This window comes from Garra rufa, chromosome 24 (genome assembly GCF_049309525.1).
Source record: "Garra rufa chromosome 24, GarRuf1.0, whole genome shotgun sequence".
NCBI lineage: Eukaryota > Metazoa > Chordata > Actinopteri > Cypriniformes > Cyprinidae > Garra > Garra rufa.
Window position 1 is genome coordinate 24,599,357 of NC_133384.1, and position 23,616 is coordinate 24,622,972.

General features: G+C 34.2%; 1 protein-coding gene across 4 annotated transcripts in view; it reads left to right on the top strand.

Moving 5' to 3' along the window:
* rps6ka3b (ribosomal protein S6 kinase, polypeptide 3b) overlaps positions 1 to 23,616 on the top strand; it is a 62,886-nt gene that overhangs the window by 35,320 nt on the left and 3,950 nt on the right. For 3 of the 4 annotated variants that reach the window (XM_073830315.1, XM_073830317.1, XM_073830316.1), the window contains 15 exons: positions 5,490 to 5,606; positions 9,017 to 9,098; positions 13,380 to 13,460; positions 13,573 to 13,652; positions 13,813 to 13,919; positions 14,879 to 14,916; positions 16,622 to 16,764; positions 17,097 to 17,167; positions 18,015 to 18,103; positions 19,553 to 19,617; positions 19,713 to 19,815; positions 19,997 to 20,121; positions 20,251 to 20,376; positions 21,558 to 21,647; positions 22,145 to 22,303. In XM_073830315.1, coding sequence (XP_073686416.1) covers positions 5,490 to 5,606; positions 9,017 to 9,098; positions 13,380 to 13,460; positions 13,573 to 13,652; positions 13,813 to 13,919; positions 14,879 to 14,916; positions 16,622 to 16,764; positions 17,097 to 17,167; positions 18,015 to 18,103; positions 19,553 to 19,617; positions 19,713 to 19,815; positions 19,997 to 20,121; positions 20,251 to 20,376; positions 21,558 to 21,647; positions 22,145 to 22,303 — 1,476 coding nt within the window. Of the gene's footprint in view, positions 1 to 5,031; positions 5,266 to 5,489; positions 5,607 to 9,016; positions 9,099 to 13,379; positions 13,461 to 13,572; positions 13,653 to 13,812; positions 13,920 to 14,878; positions 14,917 to 16,621; positions 16,765 to 17,096; positions 17,168 to 18,014; positions 18,104 to 19,552; positions 19,618 to 19,712; positions 19,816 to 19,996; positions 20,122 to 20,250; positions 20,377 to 21,557; positions 21,648 to 22,144; positions 22,304 to 23,616 lie in introns of those variants that run through there. The other variant, XM_073830314.1, reaches the window with a different exon arrangement.

Below are 23,616 nucleotides of genomic sequence, written 5' to 3' on the forward strand. Positions count from 1 at the left end.
TGTGTTTAACATGATGCAGGTGAACAGCGGATTCATTACGCCTCCCTCCCTTTGCATTTATTTTCTTCATTCGATTGGTTCAATGATTTTCTCTTTCACATATCAAGAGAACAGAGCTTGCTTTTCAGCTTTATAGACTTCTGGATATTTCCAGAGAAGATTCCAAGTTCCTGCAAACCCTTTCTCGTGCTTTTCAGCAAGAACTTACCAAGCCAAGGAGTCTGCAGTTGGTTATATTCTTTATCTGTCTATCTCAACAAACCTTGTTTGTGGGAAATACTTAGCTTGGATGCTGGAGACAAACTCTCCAGACTGGACTAGACTAAGACGGCTATACCGTCATACCATAGACTTGCCTGCAGGGCTTCAGGAAGCAACAGAAAGGTTAGAAACGCTGTCAGGGCTGGACGGAGATCCAGCACCTCATGGCAGGATGCTGGCTGCTCTGAGGGAGCCCAGGCTGACACGATGCCAGACTGATTTGGGCTGGAACAGGATGGAGGATTCACTGGCCTCGCTTCCACATCGCTCTCCATGGGACTCTGAGGTATTTTTGGTTCCATCAGCTTTAGGAATAACACTGAAGACGGGAGGAAGAGGGAATTTGGGGATCGACTTGGAGGTAGACTTTACACAAGTCTTCTGAGCTTTACAGAAGAGATTGTAGAAAAGCTCTGGGTGTGTTAAGAATGGAATACAAACATGCTGCACAGTGTTTACCACCTTTTTTCTAAAATAGTATTGGGAACAGAATGCTGAATTTTGTCCTGACTTTTGGCTGCTCAGTCAAATGACTCATTATGTAGATCAGGATTTGATATTGATTATGATTCATTTGCACTTTTCAGATTGAAGGTTGGGTGCTTTGCGTCGTGGGGTAAAACAAAACAGTGTGCTTGTACAGAGTGTATACTTCACATTTTGGCAAATGTAGTAGGTTTTTCAGGTATTTAATAACAAAAATTTGCATATTTTGAAAAGTTTGCAAACAGCATTATGTAATTCTGAACATAACCTAGTTTTTTAATTAACTAAATGAATTTTTAATTAATAAATACATTTTTTTTAATCAGCACAAGATAATATTTGATAATGTCATTTATTCTTACTTTAGTACAATGTATAGTCTGTAATTCAAATTATTTATTTCAGCAAGTTACTAAGGCAACAATTGTGATCCTGGACCAAAAAACCATTCATAGCCAACAATACATTGTGTAGGTTAAAATTATTGATTTTTCTTTTATGCCACAAATCATTAGGATATTAAGTAAAAATCATGTTCCATGAAGATAGTTTGTGTATTGTAAATTTCCTACCATAAATATATCAAAACTTAATTTTTGATTAGTAATATGCGTTGCTTGGAACTTAATTTGCACAACTTTATAGTCAATTTTCCCAAAAAAAGATTCCAGATTTTCAAATAGTTGTATCTCAGCCAAATATCGTCCTATCCTAACAAACCATTGTCAATAGAAAGCTTATTTATTCAGCTTTCAGATGATGTATAAATCTCAATTTCAAAAAAATGTACCCTTTGTGACTGGTTTTATTGTCCAGGGTCACATTTAAAAATATTGGTTTTTAATATATATATTTTTTATTTCAGCTATATTTAAACCATTTTTATAGATTTTGTTTCAATAAACAATAACAACACAGATTCTAAACTGTCAGACTTAAAACTTCTGCCTGGTGGACAATAAAATGGATTAGAAATATAGGCTTTAAAGAAGGTGCCTGGATAATATCTAGGCTACGTTGCACTTTTAATGCACTTTTATGCCCTTACCTTGCTTACTCCCCTTCGATCTCGTTGACTTGGATGTACGTCATTGATTTTGTTGCATGAGTGCCTGCTACTGATGGAAACCTTGCAATTGAACCTTGAAATAAAGTATTTTTGTTTTCTTTGTACAAACAGTATTTTCATAGCTTCATAACATTATAGTTGATGTCACATGGACTATTTTAACAATGTCCTTACTACCTTTCGGGGCCTTGAATGTTTCAGTTGCGTTGCCATCTATGCAGGGTAAGAAAGCTCTTGGATTTCATAAAGAATCAATTAATTTGTGTTCCAAAGATGAAGGAAGATCTTAAGGGTTTGGAACAACATGAGGGTGAGAACTAATGACAGAAATTTCATTTTTTGGTAAACTAACCTTTTAAACATGATCTGCGGTGACGTCACAACCATGTTGCATTGTGGCATATCGAGCTGCATAGAGTTTACATATGAAATAGACTCACTCCCTCTGTCGAGATCAAGGGGTCAAGGGTCCGTCCATATAAACTTCCTTCGTCCACTTCACAAAGTGGAACGCACTTCAAAATGGCAGTAGGGATTTCCCAAGGGGAAGTGCTAAGGGAAGTTCACGAGTGTGTGGCTAAAAGTGGAATTCAGCCCTAGTGACCAGTGACCAGTGTCCAGTTATGTAAACATAGACACTATGTAAGTCTAAAGAACTAGTATGACCAACTAGCAGTTAGCCAAGACTTGCTTTTCAGATTCAAAGTAGGCCAATCTACTAAAAGTTATGACCAGTATATAAAGAGAACCCTGGGCATTAAGACTTGCAAGGCATAATATAACAAAAAAATGTCATTAAAAATGTTATTTCAAAAAGTTCACATTGTTTTATCCATACTTTGGACTATCCAAAGGCAAAGTGCAGTAGGGTTGGGTATCGTTTGAATTTTATCAATTCTGATTCCGGTTCCGATTCTGCTTATCGATTCCGATTTTTATCGATTCCTAATTCCGATTCCAATATGATCAAAAAAAATCCATTAAAAAGTTTTTAGTCAAACATATTTATTCTGTCTTTTGCCTATGGTTTTACCAAATAATACCACAGAAAACAAACAACTAGTCTAATATAAATTTCAAACATTAAATTGTTAAAGACAAGTAATAAAATAGGAGCAAATCAATTAGCAATAGCATAAATAAATAAAACTGAACAAATGTCAGGTACAGAAATTGAAATCAAAAGTTTAAAAACACTGCATAGTTTGCTTTTCATAAATAAAATATTGATTAGTCCTCATTAAATTTATAAAAGATATTCAGTCAGTTAATGATTTTCTTTTGTTCTTTGATTAACATTTATGACAGGCGGCACGTTTATTAGACGGCTGTCTCTTTAACACCGAACACAGACCTAAGAATACTGTTACACATGCGTTTTCTTTCTTATCTGTTTACGTTCACTCAAGACAAAAAAAACGCTGTGTTTATGAGGATATGCTGACGTATTTCGTTCATACAGGTCAATGCACGGAACTGTTTCGAGAACGGACACAGGTCGGGAGCCCGCATCAGGACCGCTGTTCTCCGTGCTCGCGTTTCAGATATGTGCGCTGCACGCAAACAATGCGCAAGTTCTTTTCTTTCCTCCACTTAAATCGTTTGAAAATCACATTAAAATGCGAACTCGGGAATCGTTAAGCAGAATCGAAATGCGCGTGTCTTATCGAATACCCGGTTAATGGAAATTTGGAACCGGTTCTAAAATGGAACCGGTTCTCGATACACAACCCTAAAGTGCAGTAACTACGCCAACATTGAAACTGAGAAAAATGCCTTTAAAGTTGTTACGTCAACTAGTCAAACATGTTGACACTCTCGTCTTTCTGAAATGGGACAAAATTGAACCAGGAGACTTTGCCAAAAGACAAAACCGTCAAGAAAGTCTATTTTAAGCCTTAACTCAATTTTGACCAAATGTGTAGTTACTGTGCTTTGCCTTTGGAGGGCAGTATGGGGGGGCGCCATTATTTTGATTATGTGAAATGTTTGCACTCTGAGAGCTACTGGCGCTACCTATTGCTATTTTTACTGTAACACAACTCAGAATACATAAATCTGAAAATAAAATACTGATACAATGCCACATTGTGCGACTTTTAGTTGTAATTTTTAGTCGAAAAGACAACAAGAGATGCAACGTCTTGACAGCTTTCCTAGCAATAAGAAGAGGAGAAAGAATGGGAAGATGTCTGTGGATGAATAAAACTTCATAAAGACCCGCGTCTTTGTTCTCTCCACTTCAGCCCTGATGCCTTTGAAGCTTTTAGTAGACCACAGCTACTGAAAGAGCTTACAAATGGCAGAGACAAGAAACGCTAGATGCCATTCTGGCAGGATGTAAACATACAACGCTTGTCATAACGCAGCAGCCACTGAACGAGTTTCTCAGCTCAAATTTCACTCAACATCCAAGGGAGTTTAGACTCCTTGTTGGGAAAAAATGATGGTACGGCATTTGGTTCCATCGCCACCTGTAAGCTCTTTCAGTAGCTGTGGTCATTGTATCAGTATTTTATTTTCCTATTGTGTTGTGATAAAAACAGGTAGAGTCAGTAGCTCACAGTGTGCAACCGTTTGACATCATCAAAATAATGACACCCCCCATAGTCCAAAATATGTATAAAACGATGTGGATCTTTTTAAAAATAACGTAAATCTTTAATGGGTTTTCTACTACATATTTCAGTAAGGGACATCATTTATGTCATATTAAGCCATACAAGTCTTAATATCCTGGGTTTCTTTAAGAAAAAGAAATTGCTGACTAACTTTGAAGACTACACTGTTATGCAGCCGACCCCAGAATATCATAGACACTTAATAGCAACCACATACTATGACGAATTTACATGGCGAATTTTGTATCGTTTTAGTTAAACGTTGTCTAAGCAACTACTGTTAAACTACTCTTAAAGCATCATGGTGGAGGTTTTGTTATTGTTTGGGTCTCAGTATATTGAGTGATGGAGGACCGTCTGTGCCCATAAACTTTCATCACTTGCATGAGAGACACTTTGCTGGTACGCCAACGTAGGATGACATCATCTCACCGTGTGGAGATGAAAAGCTGATGGATTAGAGGGGGAGACAAAGAGAAATGGACGGAAAGAGAGAGCGAGAGTGGGAGGAAGAGAGTGAGGAAAGAAGAGCTTGAACGTTGTGTCTTTAGTCACCCTTCTCCACGCCCACCGCTAGTGTGATGGAGCAGGAGGATTGGGGGCGGTGTCATGGCAACCGTGTGGGAAGCTGTCCGTCACATGAGCTTTCTACTGAGAGTGGTCTTGCGCTCTCTGTGCATCAGAAGCCCAGCAGCAGGCACACACTGCAGGGGGATTGCCGGGGCTCAACCCCTCCTCCCTCAGGCATGGAGCGGGGTGACGAGCCCCAGGTCAGGCACGAGAACACGTGGGACACAACGGCGCACTGCTGTGATGTGCGTGGCGTGGGTGAGAGTAATGCGTTCGCGACCGCTTTGCAGAAATTCCCGCTTATTTTAGTTGTGTGTTAATTTAATAATGCATGTTTGGGTTTATTATTGAGTTCGGGTGAATTTAGTAAAACTGTTTTCTCTCTGGCTTGTTTGAATTTTAGTTTGAACCGTCTGTCAGAGTTTTTGTGTTTTTCTCGCTGATGTAGTTCTCTCTCTGGCTTCTTGTCATCCTCTCTCCAGGAAGAAGTGTCTGTTAAAGAGATCAGCATCACACATCATGTTAAAGAGGGCTCAGAGAAGGCCGACCCGCTGCAGTTTGAGCTCCGGAAGGTGCTTGGACAGGGCTCCTTTGGAAAGGTACGTCATAAATGTTAATTGTTTTACCAAAATAAGAGGGATCTTACAAAATGCATGTTATTGTTTATTTACTACTGATAAGAATAAGATATTTCACATAAAAGATGTTTTGTTTAGTGATAGTTGTTCATGAGTCCATTGTTTGTCCTGAACAGTTAAACTGCCCGCTGTTCTTCAGAAAAATCCTTTAGGTCCCACAAATTCTTTGGTTTTCCAGCATTTTTGTGTATATGAACCCTTTCCAAACAATGATTGTGTGATTTTGAGATCCATCTTTTCCCACCAAGGACAACTGAGGGACTCATATACAACTATTACAGAAGGTTTAAACGCTCACTGATGCTCCAGAAGGAATATGTTGCATGAAAACTTTTTTTATTTGAAGATCAGGGTACATTTATCGTATTTTGTCTTCTGGAAATCATGTAACTGTCTTCTGTAGCCTCTGATGGGAAGTACTAAATGAAAACTAAAAATTTTAGGCAAAATAAGAAAAATTTACACATCTCCATTCTGTTCAAAAGTTTTCACCCCCGACCCTTAATTCCCGTGGAATTAGGCTATTTTATCACTGTTGTAGCAGGTTGTTTTTCATGTCTGTGGGTTGAAGAAAAAAATGTATTTTACCCCACAGTATGCGATTTATTTTTTAAAAGGGGGACCTCCTCCAAACGCGATTGGCCTAGTTTTGAGAGGCAATTGGGCAGGTTTTAGTTAAATCTGGCAACCCTGTCTATGCAGAGACAGCGCAGGGACCAGTGATGTTACTGTAAACTATAACTATTAAAAATTTGAATATTAAACAAAAAAATTAAAACTTGGCAAGTAACTGAAATATATAGAGGCTTCATCGGAGAATATGACTTTGCCCCAGTCCTCAGCAGTCCATTCACCATACATTTTGCAGAAGATCAATCTGTCCCTGATGTTTTTTTGGAGAGAATTGGCTTCTTTGCTGCCCTTCTTGACTACAGGCCATCTTCCAAAAGTCTTGGCCTCACTGTGCGTGCAGATGCGCTCACACCTGCCTGCTGCCATTCCTGAGCAAGCTCTGCACTGGTGGCACTCCGATCCCGCAGCTGAATCCTCTTTAGGAGATGATCCTGGCACTTGCTGGACTTTCTTGGACGCCCTAAAGCCTTCTTAACAAGAATTGAACCTCTTTCCTTGAAGTTCTTGATGATCCTATAAATTGTTGATTTAGGTGCAATCTTAGTAGCCACAATATCCTTGCCTGTGAAGCCATTTTTATGTAACGCAATGATGGCTGCACACGTTTCTTTGCAGGTCACCATGGTTAACAATGGAAGAACAATGATTTCAAGCATCACCCTCCTTTTAACATGTCAAGTCTGCCATTCTAACCCAATCAGCCTGACATAAAGATCTCCAGCCTTGTGCTGGTCAACATTCTCACCTGAGTTAACAAGACGATTACTGAAATGATCTCAGCAGGTCCTTTAATGACAGCAATGAAATGCAGTGGAAAGTTTTTTTCGGGATTAAGTTAATTTTCATAGCGAAGAAGGACTATGCGATTCATCTGATCACTCTTCATAACATTCTGGAGTATTTGCAAATTGCTATTATAAAAACTTAAGCAGCAACTTTTCCAATTTCCAATATTTATGTAATTCTCAAAACTTTTGGCCACGACTGTGTGTGTGTGTGTGTGTGTGTGTGTGTGTGTGTGCGTGTGTGTGTGTGTGCGTGTGTGTGTGTGTGTGCGTGTGTGTGTGTGTGTGCGTGTGTGTGTGTGTGTGTGTGCGTGTGTGTGTGTGTGCGTGTGTGCGTGTGTGCGTGTGTGCGTGTGTGCGTGTGTGCGTGTGTGTGTGTGTGTAAATAAATATATATATATACACACACACACACACACAATATTTCAATATTTCAATGTTTACTAATGCATTTTTAAGATCAAATGTTGTAACTAAAAGTTGGGACATTAATGCAGTGTGAAACATGAACATTTTATTAACTAACTAGGTAAATAAAATAAAATACAATAAGAAAACTATTAACTAGTTTAGTAAATCTTGTACAGACTAGGTAAATAAAATAAAATACAACAAGAAAACTATTAACTAGTTTAGTAAATCTTGTACATATGTATTGCTCATTGTTACTTTGTTAGTTAAATAATGTTAACAAATGAGACCTTATTGTTAAAGTTTTTTACAGAAAAAAGAAAGAATAACCATTCAAACGAAAGAACAAAAAAAAAAAAGACTGAGAAAAACATTCATCTAATTCCAAAAAATAGCCCCACAAATTATCAAATGAGGTGTGAACTGTTTAACTTTTAAAGTAATTAAGCTATTACATAATCAAATGATGTATATTATGGGAAATTCAAAATATTTAGGCAAATAACTGTGTACATTGTTTCTGTGATTTGAAATTACTCATGCAGTGATATAAGATTTTGGTCATACCGCCCACCTATACGAATATATTTTTAGTGTTGTGTGTGTGTGTGTGTGTGTGTGTGTGTGTGTGTGTGTGTGTGTGTGTGTGTGTGTGTGTGTGTGTGTGTGTGTGTGTGTGTGTGTGTGTGTGTGTGTGTGTGTGTGTGTGTGTGTACCACAAGGATAGTAATACCAGTATATTTTGACCTTGTGGGGACATTTCTTAGGTCCCCATGAGGAAACAGGCTTATAAATTATGCACAATGAGTTTTTTGAGGAAGTAAAAGTGTGCACAATCTCCTGTGAGGGCTAGGTTTAGGTATAGGGTAGGTGTAGGGCCATAGAAAAATACGGTTTGTACAGTATAAAAACCATTACGCCTATGGAATGTCCCCATAAAACATGTAAACCCAACGTGTGTGTGTGTGTGTGTGTACCTGGTATTCATCACGTTGTGGGGACCAAATGTCCCCACAAGGATAGGAATACCAGTAGATTTTGACCTTGTGGGGACATTTCTCAGGTCCCCATGAGGAAACAGGCTTATAAATCATGCACAATGAGTTTTTTTGAGGAAGTAAAAGTGTGCACAATCTCCTGTGAGGGCTAGGTTTAGGTTTAGGGTAGGTGTAGGGTGATAGAAAGTACGGTTTGTACAGTATTAAAACCATTACGCCTATGGAATGTCCCCATAAAACATGTAAACCCAACATGCGTGTGTGCGTGCGTGCGTGTGCGCATTGTGCTTTGAGAGGCAATCAGCACAGATGAAACCATGAGCCATGCGCAGATGAAAAAAAAAAAACAGTCATTCATATTTTAACGGCAATCTTAGTAAAATTACACATGGAGCTAGTCACGATCACTATAGTTACAGTGTCACAGCACAGCGCAGAACTAATTGTGTTTTCAAGAAGAACTGATGAGTAAAATAGATCCGGTTTTGAAGTGGTTTTTTTAATGATGTTTTGATGAAGCCTTGATTTTGTTTGTGTGTTGAAGGTGTTTTTGGTGAAGAAGACAACAGGCCCGGATGCAGGACAGCTGTACGCAATGAAAGTGCTGAAAAAAGCCACCCTGAAAGGTATCAAAATCAGTCAATTTGGGGTTTTGTGCTGAAGTGTAAAACAATTGGCAACATTTTTAATGTTTTTTTTTTTTAATGAATTCTCTTTTGCTCGTCAAGGCTGAATTTACTTGATCAAAAATGCAAAAAAAAAAAAAAAACAGTAATATTATGAAATGTTATTACAGTTTAAAATAATGGTTTTCTATTTTAATATATTTTTTAAAATATAATTTATTCCTGTGATGTAAAGCTGAATTTTCATCAGCCATTACTCCAGTCTTCAGTGTCAGATGATCCTTCAGAAATCATTCTAATATGCTGATTTATTATCAATGTTGGAAACTTGCTGCTTGATATTTTTGGAACCTGTGATTCTTTTTTCTTTGATTTCTTTGATGAATAAAAAGTTAAGAAGAACAGCATTTATTTAAAATAGAAATCTTTCCTATCACTTTCTATCAATTTAACACATCCTGGGTAAATGAATGTATTATTTCTTTAAAAAAAAGAATAAACATTTACTTACCACAAACTTTTAAATAGTAGTTTATATTGTTACAAAAGATTTATATTTTAAATAAATGCTGTTCATTTTAACTATTTATTTATTAAAGAATCCAGAAAAAATATCATAGGTTCCAACAAAATATTAAGCAGCATGACTGTTTCCAACATTCATAATAAATCAGCATGTTAGAATGATTTCTGAAGGATCATGTGACAATGAAGACTGAAGTAATGATGGTAAAAATGCAGCTTTGCATCAGAGGAATAAATTGCATTTAAAAAAATATTCACATAGAAAACTGTTATTTTACATTAGAATAATATGGCACTGTACATATTTATTTCTATACATTTTTATTACATTTTTATATATGATATATTCAATTGAAAAAAAAAAAAAAAAAAAAAATATATATATATATATATATATATATATATAGGTCAAAAATGAAAAGGGGTTAAAGCATAAAAAGTGTAATAATGCCTAAAATTGTTGTTTTTCAAAAAAAAATGTATTTAAAAGTTTTCTGTTTAATTTAATTGCATTTTTGTTTGTTTTTTGAATAAAAAATAAATATCATACATTTTCCCCTAATTTATAAAAGAGTTATTCTACGCAACGGGTGCCATTTCCACTTTGCAATTGCCAAAAAATTCATTAAGAACAAACTTTCTATAAAAAAGACTACAACTTGAAAGACAAGTTAAACCTCCAAAAAACATATTTTCCCACCTCAGGCACAAACTCCTTATTAATATTATCCTTTTTCTTCAGGCAAGGGCACCTTTCTTGTACCACCCCATTACGGACGATATGTATGCCATTAGAGTAGTAAAACATGAAATATATTTTTAAAATGTTATGTTTTCCTAATGAATTGTCTCTTTTTTGCAAACCACCAATAGAGAGTCTGTATTTAATAAAAATTTTAATTGTTAGATTTTTAATCTTGAAAAATGAATTTGACATTTCAATGGCCTCACTGTTTGTGAAAAAACAAATTCACTCAAAAAATACAAATAAAGTGGCATTTATTTAATTAGTCCACACAATAAGAATATCATATACAGCATTAAATCAAGTAACATTTTATTTTATTTATATAAACTTTTACAAAATGACCCTGTGATGGGGTGGTATGGACAAAGTGTTTCTCTGTATGAACAGCTGGTTTTAAATTGTATGCATACATTTCACAAGGGCATGCATTTCATCTGTATCCATGATGATCCCAGGATAAAGGTCATTGTCATATTTAAATCACACACTACTTTCCAATTAGATTTCTGCTTTCCCAATCAATTGGTTCAGTTGGCACCTTTTGGGCTGTCTTGTTAAGAGTGAAATGCTGTGATAGTGAGTGAGTGAATGAGTGAGTGAAAGAGATTGTGAGAAAGTGACATAGTGAGTGAGATGGTGAGTGAAAAAATGTTTATGTTAACAGAAAATACTGATTAAAAATTGATTAGCCTATATTTAGGGTGGCCATATGTGCCGGTCATACAGGACACGGCCTGGCCACAATTTAAATATTGCCTAAAACACCTGAAGTAATTTGACCAATAACATAAAGTTATTGTACAGAATCGACCAATCGTGGCGTTGCACATGAGAAGGTGAGATCTACAGAGAACGATCAAAGCAATGCAAATGCACCTGTTTGTTCACTTGATTTGAAGCATTGCTGCGCACCAATAAAATAAACATCAGTATGGTCACCCTACCTATATTAGAATCCTATATTAGAATAGTTTCACACATTTTCTCATTCAAACAGGAAGCAGAACCACCCCATCCATTACCACCCCGTCACAATAAAAAAACGTGACGGGGTGGTAAATTTCGTCCCAAAATGGCCGCAGATCTCCGTTGTGGTCAAGTTTTTCACCTAGCATGCATGCGTTTAATCTGAAATTTGATTTTCTTTACATTAATAATGTAAAAGAATTAATAAAAAACAGTTTTCCCTATCTACTTTGCGTGACGGGGTGGTAGGGTTAAGCTTGACGGACCCTGTCTAACATGAAAAAAAAACATCAAATAAACAATGTAAAAGAATGTCATTATTTGCCTGCTTTTGTTCTTGGTGTCTGTAAGGCTCAAATGATGTCACTTCCTCTTTGTGATGTCATTTAAAGCAACAGTACATTAATTATAGAAAAAACAAGTTAGCGTGACGGGGTGGTAAGTTAAACTGCGGGACACACACAAATCATAAAATATTTACAAAAAAATTATATTTTATTTTGAATAAATATATCTTATGTAAACAGGGACACACATATAATGCTGAAAATAATAAAAGTTTGAAAAAATCTATAACTTATTTGGTGATATTTTAGATCAAAATATCATGTTGGTCAACACGGACATGTGAAATTGGCTATGTACTAATGAAAAATGATTAAAAAACACTTCTATTTTTTAAGAATAGTGTTCTATCATATATCATGTTAACAAGAACACTTGAATTAATAACTTTAAGCTTTGAAAACACACTTTAGGACATTTTTTGTGCCTTAAGCATCTCATCAAACGTTGCGGACCCAAATGGCACCCGTTTGCTAGAATGACTCAGAAAACACCCACTAAAATGTCATTCAGTGTAACACTCTTGTCAGGCATATTTACAGCAAAAAATCAATTTGTTACATATTAAAAGACAAATTACTTTCACCCCAAACACTAATTAGTTGTAATTCTACATTTTTCAAATTTGCCACTATCCCAGGTTTTGCCCATTTGTCAGTAATTATTTTTACTCATTTAAAACAACAAAATGTTATATGCTCCCTTATTATTGTATATAGTTTTAATATTTACAAATCAGAATAAGCATGTTGTTTGAATTTTTACATATACATTGTGTTGTAGTGAATGACAACGTAACATTATTTTAACCAAATTTTGACTCTTTTTCTTCAAATACTTGAAACCTTAAAAGTAGACACTTTAATTACATTTAATGTGCTTTCTGTGGACATAAAATCACATTTGTACATTTCTTTAGATGTTGACATCTTGACGTCTTTTCACTTATTTTACATAATATTTATTCAAACTGCACTGCAATTGACACAAAGGGCAAATTCTGTTCAAAACACTTTAACTTCTGTAACTCTATTATTGAACACTATCAATGTTTTTTGAATAGTCAAATATTGACGTGGGCCATAGGCTATATTGTCTACAGATTTTATGAAGTATTTTATGATTTGGCAAATTTTACTCCTTGAAACAAATCCAATAAAACAGGAAGAAGGTGATGTTTGGCCTTAGTCCCTTAGCTGAATGTGCAAATTAATTGTTTTTGCCCTTGACAGGAAATCGTGCAGGTTTGCAAGCCAAGATATTAAAAGCCAGTTCAAAAGTCTCATTAACACGTGGGACTCCAAATCACTCAGAAAACTTCCTGTGCATTTATTTTTTCCACAGTAACCTGTTAAGTTCTGTTTATTCCAGTGTTTTGGTTGGTTAATTCCCAGTTGTAGCTGTTTAAGAATGTAAATTGATGTCCATGGAAGGAACAGCTATGAAAAACAGCCCCTCCAGATGATAAACACATCTACATCCACAGGAGTAAAATGACTCTCCTCCCCCTACAGCTCTCAGCTTCTCTTGTCTCTCTTGCACTGCATTTTTCTCCTTACTTTATTTAATTAGTCATCCGGTGCCATCTGCGTAATTCTGCTGTGCCAGATTTCTGGGCGGGGGGAACATTGAGAAGCATTATTAGTGAACTCAATGGAAGTAAACAGAAGTGTTGTTATTTATGCGTGTGTTTTCAGTACGGGATCGGGTCAGGACCAAGATGGAACGGGACATCCTGGTGGAGGTTAATCATCCCTTTATTGTTAAGCTACACTATGGTAAGTGCTGGTCATCAGCCAATCAGAATAAAGAACAGCTCTTGTTCTAATGTTCTAGTAACCAATGAAGCCATTCTTTCTTTCTCACACTCTTCTTGTGTACTTCTTGCAGCATTCCAGACTGAAGGAAAGCTCTATCTGATTCTGGACTTTTTAAGAGGAGGTGATCTCTTTACTCGACTGTCAAAAGAGGTAAATAGTGAATGGTTACCGCAAGCATTACATTTACATTTAAGCATTTAGCAGACGCTTTTATCCAAAGTGATCTACAAAGCAGAGTCTCACCAAGACTATTTACTTAGAGGACGAGACTGTCTGATTAACATGTGAAGCATGTGCTCTCTTGCCTCAGGTGATGTTCACAGAGGAGGATGTGAAGTTTTATCTGGCTGAACTGGCTTTAGCTCTGGACCATCTTCATGGACTAGGCATCATCTACAGAGACCTGAAACCAGAGAAGTACTGAATGTTCTCAAATAAACTCAGTTTAGATTTGAACTTAAAATTATAGTTCACACAAATCAATCAAAATTGTCATTATTTGCCATATTTATTTAACATTTCATTTCTGACCTGTGTGTTTTAAAACAAAAACACCATCAAACTCCATAAATGACTTTTATTTTTACTTTTATTTAAAAAAAGGAAGTATGGAAAGACAGGGCTTCAGAGTATTTGTGATTGATGATGATGATTATTATTATTTTTAATTAATATTTTTATTAAGCAAGGATGCATTAAATTGACAGTAGAAGTGACAGTATAGACATAATGTCATAAAAGATTTCTATTTCAAATTATTTCTGTTCTTTTGAACTTTTTATTCAGTAAAGACAAAAAAAACCAAAAATAACATTTGATAATTATAAGATTTTTTTGGAGCACCAAATCAGCATATTAAAATTATTTTTGAAGAATCATGTGACACTGAAAACTAGAGTAATGATGCTGAAAATTCAGCTTTGCCATCACAGGAATACATAACAATTGAAAATATATTAAAATAGAAAACAGTTATTTTCATTTGTAATAATATTTCAGTTTTACTGTGAAATAAAGGCAGCCTTGGTGAACATAAGCTTATTAAAAAAACATTATGTTCTGTAAAACATGTTCTTTTCCATACTTCCCTTTGTGCTTTTATTTTTTTCATGTTTATCACCAAACACACTCGCTCATTCTCTTTTTTTTTTCCCCTTCCTCACTGTCGTCTGTAAGGTCGTCCATAAATCACATTTATGTCTGAAGAGAATGAAGCTATAAAAATAATGGTTGTACTCTTGTTGCCGTGACATATAGAGATATGTCCTCATGGCTCAGGGTGGGAATGGCAGTAGAAAATAAGGGGGACCCTTTGTGTGAGTGTGTGAGTTCTCTGTCAAATGGCTTTTTAATGCTGTGAATCTGTGTAATTTCAGCATTCTCCTGGATGAGGAGGGCCACATAAAGCTGACAGGTAGGTAATTTCAGATTGCTGGAATGGCTGCATCAGCATGGTGCCACCTTGAGCATTTAGGGCTTTGTGTTGATACCGTATGACTGCGGCCTCATGGGAGGGCAGACAGACGGTTTAACCTTCACTCTGTAGAGGTTTATGACTATCTAAACCGCACTCATACTGTATATCAAGGTGAACTGTCAATGTGTGGAAAATGAGGGTTTGTGCAATGATTGTGGGAAATTGAGATGTTGCCCAGTTATCTGTTTATTTTTTAGTAGTATTTAGTGTTATTTTATACACATAAAAAAAAATATTTCCACTGTTGAATAAAAAGATGAAAAAAAAAAAGCTTGCGACTTTTTATCTCACAATTCTGACTTTATTTTTTGCCATTGTTAGTTTAGATCTTGCAATTCTGAATGTTTTCTCATAATTGTTATTAAAAACTCACAGTTGCGAGTTAGGAAGTCAGTGTTGCATGATATAAACTTGCAATATCAAGAAAATTTGAACTTAAAATTCTGAGAACTGAAGTCAAATGTGAGTTTTTCAATGACTTGTGAGTTTATATCTTGCACTTGTGACTTTTATCTCAGAATTGTGAGTTTATATCTCTCAGTTCTGACTTTATAACACGCAATTGCGAGTTTATATCTCACAGTTCTGAGAAAAAAGTCAGAATTGAAAGTTTGTATCATGCAATTCTGAGAAAAAGTCAGAATTGCAAGATAAACTTGGAATTGCAAAAAGAAGTCAGAATTCTGGGGTCAAACTATTTCTGAGAAAAAAGTACGAATTTCGAGATATAAACTCAAAATTCCTAGAAAAAAGTCAGAATTTCGGGATCAAACTATTTTGAGAAAAAAGTCAGAATTGCGAGATACAAACTCATAATTGATAAAAAAAAAAAAAAAAAAAAAAGGTCAGAATTCCGAGATACAAACAATTCTGAGGGGAAAAAAAGGCAGAATTGCAAGATACAAATTTGGAATTGCAAGAAAAGTCAGAATTGCAAGATACAAAAGATTCTGATTTTTAAAAAGTCAGAATAAATTTGGAATTGCAAGAAAAAATTCAGAATTGTGAGACAAACAGTTCTGAGAAAAAAGTCAGAATTGCGAGATACAAACAATTCTGAAAAAAAGTCAGAATTGTGAGAAATAAACTCGAATTGCAAGAAAGAAGTCAGAATTGCAAGATACAAACTTGAAATTGCATGGAAAAAAATGTTGAGATACAAACACAGAATTGCAAGAAAAAAATCCAAATTGCAAGATATAAACTCGCATTTGTGAGGAAAAGTCTGAATTGCATGGTTATATCTCACAATTCTGAGAAAAAAGTCAGAATTGCGAAAAATTATAAACTCATAGTTGTAAGAAAAAAGTCCAAATTGTGGGATAAAAACTATTTTATTTCATTCATATATATATATATGTATATATATATATATATGTGTGTGTGTGTGTGTGTGTGTGTGTGTGTGTGTGTGTGTGTGTGTGTGTGTGTGTGTGTGTTTTTATCCCACAATTTTGAGTATATATATACAGTATATACAGTAGATTTAGATTTAACTTAAAACTAAACTTTTGTATTTTTATTTTATTTCAGCATTATTTCAGTAAACAAAAACAGTTTTGAGTAGTTTTAGGTGTAGTTTTAGTTAAGAGTAACAACACTGATGTTGCCATACTGAAAGTGTGTTTGTGTGTGTCTTCAGATTTCGGACTCAGTAAGGAGTCGATCGATCACGAAAATAAAGCATACTCTTTCTGCGGGACGGTAGAGTATATGGCTCCAGAGGTGGTGAACAGAAGAGGACACACTTATAGCGCTGACTGGTGGTCTTACGGTGTACTCATGGTGAGGGTCCACCACTTCCTGTTTCTGTTGTTGTTCATTGAGCATTTTGTATATTTTCCCATCTCAGTCATTTCTTTTCTCATTAAAAGTTTTGTTTTATTTAATCTATTTTGTAAATTTAATTTTGTTATTAATAAGTCAATATTAACAAAACATTTAAATTTGTTGTTTTAAAATAAATTTAGCAAATCTAAAAGTTTATTTTGAAATAATAATGAATATAAAATTATACAAAATCTTGAAAACTATCTAAACAGTAAAAAGTACACTAAAAAGTATTGAGTGCACTTTTATTCATATAAACTCACACTTATTTTGTTCTCCATCCTCAGTTTGAAATGCTAACTGGAACGCTGCCTTTCCAAGGCAAGGACCGCAAGGAAACCATGACTATGATTCTAAAGTGAGTGCGACGGCCTCATCCTTCCTCTATCCCGGCAGAGACGCACCTCACACTATAATCTAAACACATTCATCCACTCTGAGTGGGAAGACCCAGCGGAATTGGTCTGTGAAACATCTGGATGCTAAGTGCTGTAGCGATGAGGATAAGCCCTTGGTTTAGCTGACAGTGCTGTTTAGCTTAAAGACTAAGCACTTAACCATCAGTAAACACGGAACCGCACAAAATACACGGCACGTCATAATGCGGCTTGCTGAGTGCCACACTAGCACCACTGTGGTGCATAATTATAATCGAAGGCCTGCGTGCAGTTTGACGGCTTTGATCAACTGTAGTAACTTGGTTTTAGTGGAATGAATTCAGATGTTTAGAGAGAAGGCCAGATGAGGTTTTGTCAATTACAGTGTTCATCTGAGGCTTCAGCAGAGGACTGATAAGAACCGACAATTGCCACTGATGTGAATACGCAGAGTATCAGCTGTGGAAGTGACTTCAGTGCAGTTTGTCTTATTCCTTCATTCTATATTATCTGACCTCTAGGCTTGTGAGGACAGATTTTTGACAATAATTTTACTTTATCACCACAAGATCATATTACAGCTGCATTAAAACAGCCCACTTAGATAGAAAGTGACTTTCTGGTCGACATGTGTTTTATAGTCTGTACAAACTTTACAAGTTTTACTTGATATGTAAGGGCAGGCAAATCTGAAGTGAAAAATACTGTTTTATTGGATAACAAAACGACCAGCACTTACAATTGTGTAGCTTAATAATAAAGGCATGAGCTTTCATTTGCTGACAGTCTGAACTCTTGCTTGACTCTTGCTCTGTTTTTTTTTTGTAGGGCGAAGCTTGGAATGCCTCAGTTTCTGAGTTCAGATGCTCAGAGTCTCCTCAGGAGCCTTTTTAAACGAAACCCTTCCAATAGATTAGGTAAACCCACTCACATTAACTAGCTTTTCAAAGGTTTGGAGTCAGTATGTTCTTTTCTTTTCTTTTATTTAAAATGATCACAATTATTCTGCAGATAAGCCCACACACTTTATTTTCTGTTTTGGTTTATATTTTATTTATTTAAAATTAATACAATTATTTTGTAGGTAAGCCAACTTACATAAACTAGCTTTTAAAAGTTTGGGGTCAGTATTTTATTTTATTTTATTTATTTATTTATTTTTTTAAATGCATACAATTATTCTGTAGGTAAGCCAATTTACACACACTAGCTCTTAAAATTTGTCAGCATTTTATTTTATTTTGTTTATTTAAATGTATTTATTTTTTATTTTATTTTAAATTAATACAATTATACTGCAGGTAAGCCCACTCACATACACTAGCTTATACAAGTTTGGGGTCTTTATTTTATTATTTTTTATTATATTTTTTTATTTAATTTAATTTTTTTTTATTTTATTACAGTTATTCTGCAGGTAAGCCCGCTCACATACACTGGCTTTTAAAAGTTTGGGGTCAGTATTTTATTTTATTATTTTATTTTTATTTTTTTAATTATTACTTCTAATTAATAAAACTTATTCTGCAGGTAAGCCCATATACATTAGCTTTTATTTATTTTTGTTAATTTAATAATTGAATTATATTTTTATTTTATTACATTGATTACATTACATTACATTACAGTTATTCTGCAGGTAAGCCCGCTCACATTATATATTAATAAAACTTATTCTGCAGGTAAGCCCATATACATTAGCTTTTATTTATTTTTGTTAATTTTTTTATTTAATTATTTTTTTATAATTAATAAAACTTATTCTAAAGGTAAGCCCATATACAGTAGCTACAGTATTTTATTTTATTTATTTAAAATGAATACAATTATTCTGCAGGCAAGCCCACTCATAAACATTAAAGGTTTGGGGTCTTTATTTTATTTTTTTATTTTGAATGAATGCAGTTATTAAAAGTTTAGGGTCAGTATTTTATTTTATTTTATTTGTATTTAAAATGAATACAGTTATTCTGCAGGTAAGCCCACTCACATACACTAGCTTATAAAAGTTTGGGGACTTTATTTTATATTTATTTATTTATTATTATTATTATTTTTTTTTTTTTTTTTTTTCAGTTATTCTGCAGGTAACCCCGCTTACATACACAGGCTTTAAAAAACTGGGGGTCAGCTTTTTATTTGATTATTTAATTAAAATTTTATTTATATATATATATATATATTATATTTAAAAAATTATATATATATAAATAATGCAAATAATTCAAATAAATGCAACTTTGGTAAGCATAGGAGACTTCTTTAAAAAAAATAATTAAAAAAATAATACTGATCCCAACCTTTTAAATAATAGTTTTTAGTTTTTAAATAGTTGATTTTTTTAACTTGAATGTGCTCATCTGCAGGTGCTGGTCCGGATGGAGTTGAAGAGATAAAGAGACACCCGTTTTATGCTAACATTGACTGGAATGTGAGTCTTTACAGGAACATGCATTTACAATCAAGAAGTGACTCTCTATCAATGTAAGGTGGTTTTAATCTTTTATGGCGTCTTGTTTGTCTAAGAAATTATTTAGAAGAGAGATTCACCCGCCCTTCAAACCAGCCTCTGGCAGACCAGACGACACATTCTACTTTGACCCAGAATTTACAGCAAAAACTCCCAAAGGTACGTCAGTTGAGTCTGACCCTACATCAGGTAGACTCTGTTTTGCCTGTCTGTCTATAATCCCCTCTCAGACAAATACACCAAAACCTATTTAATTAAATGCTGCTAGACCTTTTGAAATCTGTTGGATATTTGATGCTGTATTAAATGACTAGATCAAAACCACTGTGTTTTCTGCTAGACTCTCCAGGTGTACCCCCTAGTGCCAATGCCAATCAACTCTTCAGGGGTTTCAGTTTTGTGGCCATCAGTTCAGAAGAAGAGTCTCAGCCCCTGCAGAGCAACAGTGTGAGCTCTATAGTTCAGGTATATACAGTCATGGGTAACACACTTAAGCCTCTTTCCACGTAGTATATGCTGTAATGACTGTTTTTAAGATCTAGCTATGAGTCAGATTTGATGTCAGCATTACATCTGGTTGTTTTCGCTCTGTAGCAGCTCCACAGAAACGTGTCTCAGTTCAATGACGCATATGAGGTGAAGGAGGATATCGGAGTTGGCTCATATTCCATCTGCAGACGCTGCATACAGAAAAGCACAGGCATGGAGTACGCAGTGAAGGTGAGAAACGAGTCATGTTAAACCAACACACTGACTGGTTGCTTTCATTGAGCCACTAAATCAACCATAGATAGATAGATTAAATTAATAATGTTTTCAAATATTGAACACAAAAAAAAATTATATATTTGAAAATTACATATAAAATGAAAGTTTAAATGCGTTACATATTATTATTATTTTTTTATGATTATTATTATTATTATTATTTTTAATTAAAACGATTATTTGAGGGGTTTTTTTGTTTTATTTTCAAATTTTAGACTAATTTAAATGTAAAATTCTAATAATTAGTAGGTTATTGGACAGAATTTTTATTTCAGACTATGTTTATAGACTGTGTTGTCTAAATAAATTCAATAATTATTGGGTTATTGAACAGAATTTTAATTTAAGCAAGATAGATAGATTTTAGTTTTTAAATATTAAACACAAAAAACTAAATACAAAAAATACATATAAAATTCGTATAAATCATATAAAATTCATATAAAAAACATTTCTAAATTGAAATTGTATATATATATTTTTTTTAATAATTAAAAACACTAGTTTACTAATTTAAGAACGGTAAAACTGTAATATTTAACATATCTCAAAATGAATATCTATTTTTTATAGTGGAAATTATAATACCTCAATTCACTTAGCAATTAAATTAGCAATTAAAACGAATAGTGTTAGATTTTGTTTTATTTTCAATTTATTGTTAATTTATTATTAATCATATTGTCTAAATAAATTAAATATTGTATAAATATTTATACTAAATTTTATATTACTTTTTTTTATTAAATAATTAAAAACCCTAATTCACTAATTTAAGAACCGATATTTAGCTTATCTCAAAATGGATATCCAATTTTTTTCATAGTAGACATTATAATACCTAAATTCACTTGTAACAATTAAAATGATTAGTTGTATGTTTTATAGTTTTATTTTGATAATGATTTAAAATTCTAGACTATGTTGTCAAATAAATAAATAAATTATTAGATTATTAGGCAGAAATTTAACATAATTTAACATCCCTACTAAAACAGCTTTGAACTTCTTAACAACAAAGCAGCAGCATTCAGTTTCAATGTATTTTTGACCTTTTCCAAGACAATTTTATACTGTCTTACAGTGAGTGTCTTGTACATTGTGATATATCTCTCTATATATTTCATCTTTAGATAATCAATAAAGCTAAACGGGATCCAACGGACGAGGTGGAAATTCTGTTACGCTATGGACAGCATCCAAATATAATCACCTTGAAAGACGTGAGTGTATAGAAACAAGGATGCACTCTTTTTATTTTCATCCACTAAGGTTGAAAGACAATAGTCTGTAGCGGCAGACTCTTGAGCTTTGTCCTGGTGGCTTAACACAATTATATTAAGGTAATGTCTTGTTCTTTTCAAAGAGCATTGATGTGTTTACCTGAAACCAATTCTGCTCTGACATTTCCGGGATGAGGGACTAGTATAATGAGTTTTTGCTCTTATTGTCTTTCCTGCAAATTACTCAGAGCAGGTCATCCATCATTCATATTCATTTAGCAGTGTGATTAGTATTATTGTTTCCGGTGTTTCCATGCATTACAATGCATTTGCTTCAAGTGTTCCTTAAACACGGCATTGATTGGCTTCAAACACAAAATTGTAAACATCCTTAATCATATTGTGATGTATTGCAGAATTGGTTTCTATAGCATTTAATGAAAAGTGATGTTAGTAATATAACTGATTAGCGGTGACTAACTAATATTATTGTGCAGGTGTACGATGATGGCCGCTCAGTGTATCTAGTGACAGAACTGCTGAAGGGAGGAGAGCTGCTGGATAAGATCCTCAGACAGAAGTTCTTCTCAGAGCGGGAGGCCAGCGCTGTGTTGTACACCATCACAAAAACTGTGGAGTACCTGCACGCTCAGGGGGTATGTGACCTCTCTAGAGCTTAAACTATAGTAAAATGTGATCCTGGACCACAAAACCAGTCTTAAGTAGCACAGGTACTGTATATTTGTAGCAATAGCCAAAATTAAAATCAAATTAAAGATCATGTTCCATGAAGATACTTTGTAAATTTCCTACCGTAGATATATCAAAGCTTAATTTTTGATTAGTAATATGCATTGCTAACAACTTCATTTGGACAACTTTAAAAGCGAATTCTCAATATTTAAATTTTTTTGCACCCTCGGATTCCAGATTTTCAAATAGTGGCATCTCAGCCAAATATTTTCCAATCCTAACAAACCATACATCAATGGAAAGCTTATTTATTAATCTTTCATGTATAATGATCTCAGTTTCAAAAAATTGACCCTTTTTGACAAATGTGTGGCACACATCAGTATGTCTAGGGAATGAAAATGTAGTCTAGCTGAAGTACATTAAGATTGTGATCTTGGGAAACAAATTAGGCTTTGTGAGACTGCCGCTCCCCTGGTTTTACCACATACTGGTTTATAATGGCTCTAATGCAGATAAACTCAACTTTAGAAGCCAAGAGGGTGCCGTTTAAACAGCAATAGATGAAAAAGCCTGTAGTATACACTACAGCTCAAAAGACTTTTTTTAATAAGTCTCTTATGATCACCAAGGCTGCACTTATTTGAGAAAGAACATACAGTAAAAATGATATTTTTACATTATTATCATATAAGTATTTTTATTTTAATATGCAGTTTATTCCTGTGATGTCAAAGCTGAATCTTCAGCAGTCCTTTCTTTAGTCTTTAGTGTCACGTGATCCTTCAGAAATCATTCTAATATGTTGATTTGCTGCTCAAGAAACATTATTATTATCTGTGTTGAAAACAGTTGCTGCTTAATACTTCTTTGGAAACCAGGCTACATTTTTTTCAAGATTGTGAATAAATTGATGAATAGAAGCATTTCTTTAAAAATAGAAATGTTTTGTATTATTAAAAACTTTTATACTATATTAATTTCTTTACAAATAAAAAAATCATAGTGACTCTAACTCTTTGAGTGCATATATACACACACACACATATATATATATAAATAAATAATATTAACAATTCATGGGCCAGATGTGCACTTTGAGTCACTTTGGTTCAAATTTAAAGGGTTAGTTCACACAAAAATGAGAATTCTGTCATAAATAACTCACCCTCATATCGTTCCAAACCCGTAAGACCTTCGTTCATCTTCGAAACACAAATTGAGATATTTTGGATGAAATCTGAGTGCTTTTTGACCCTGCATAACTGTGACAGCA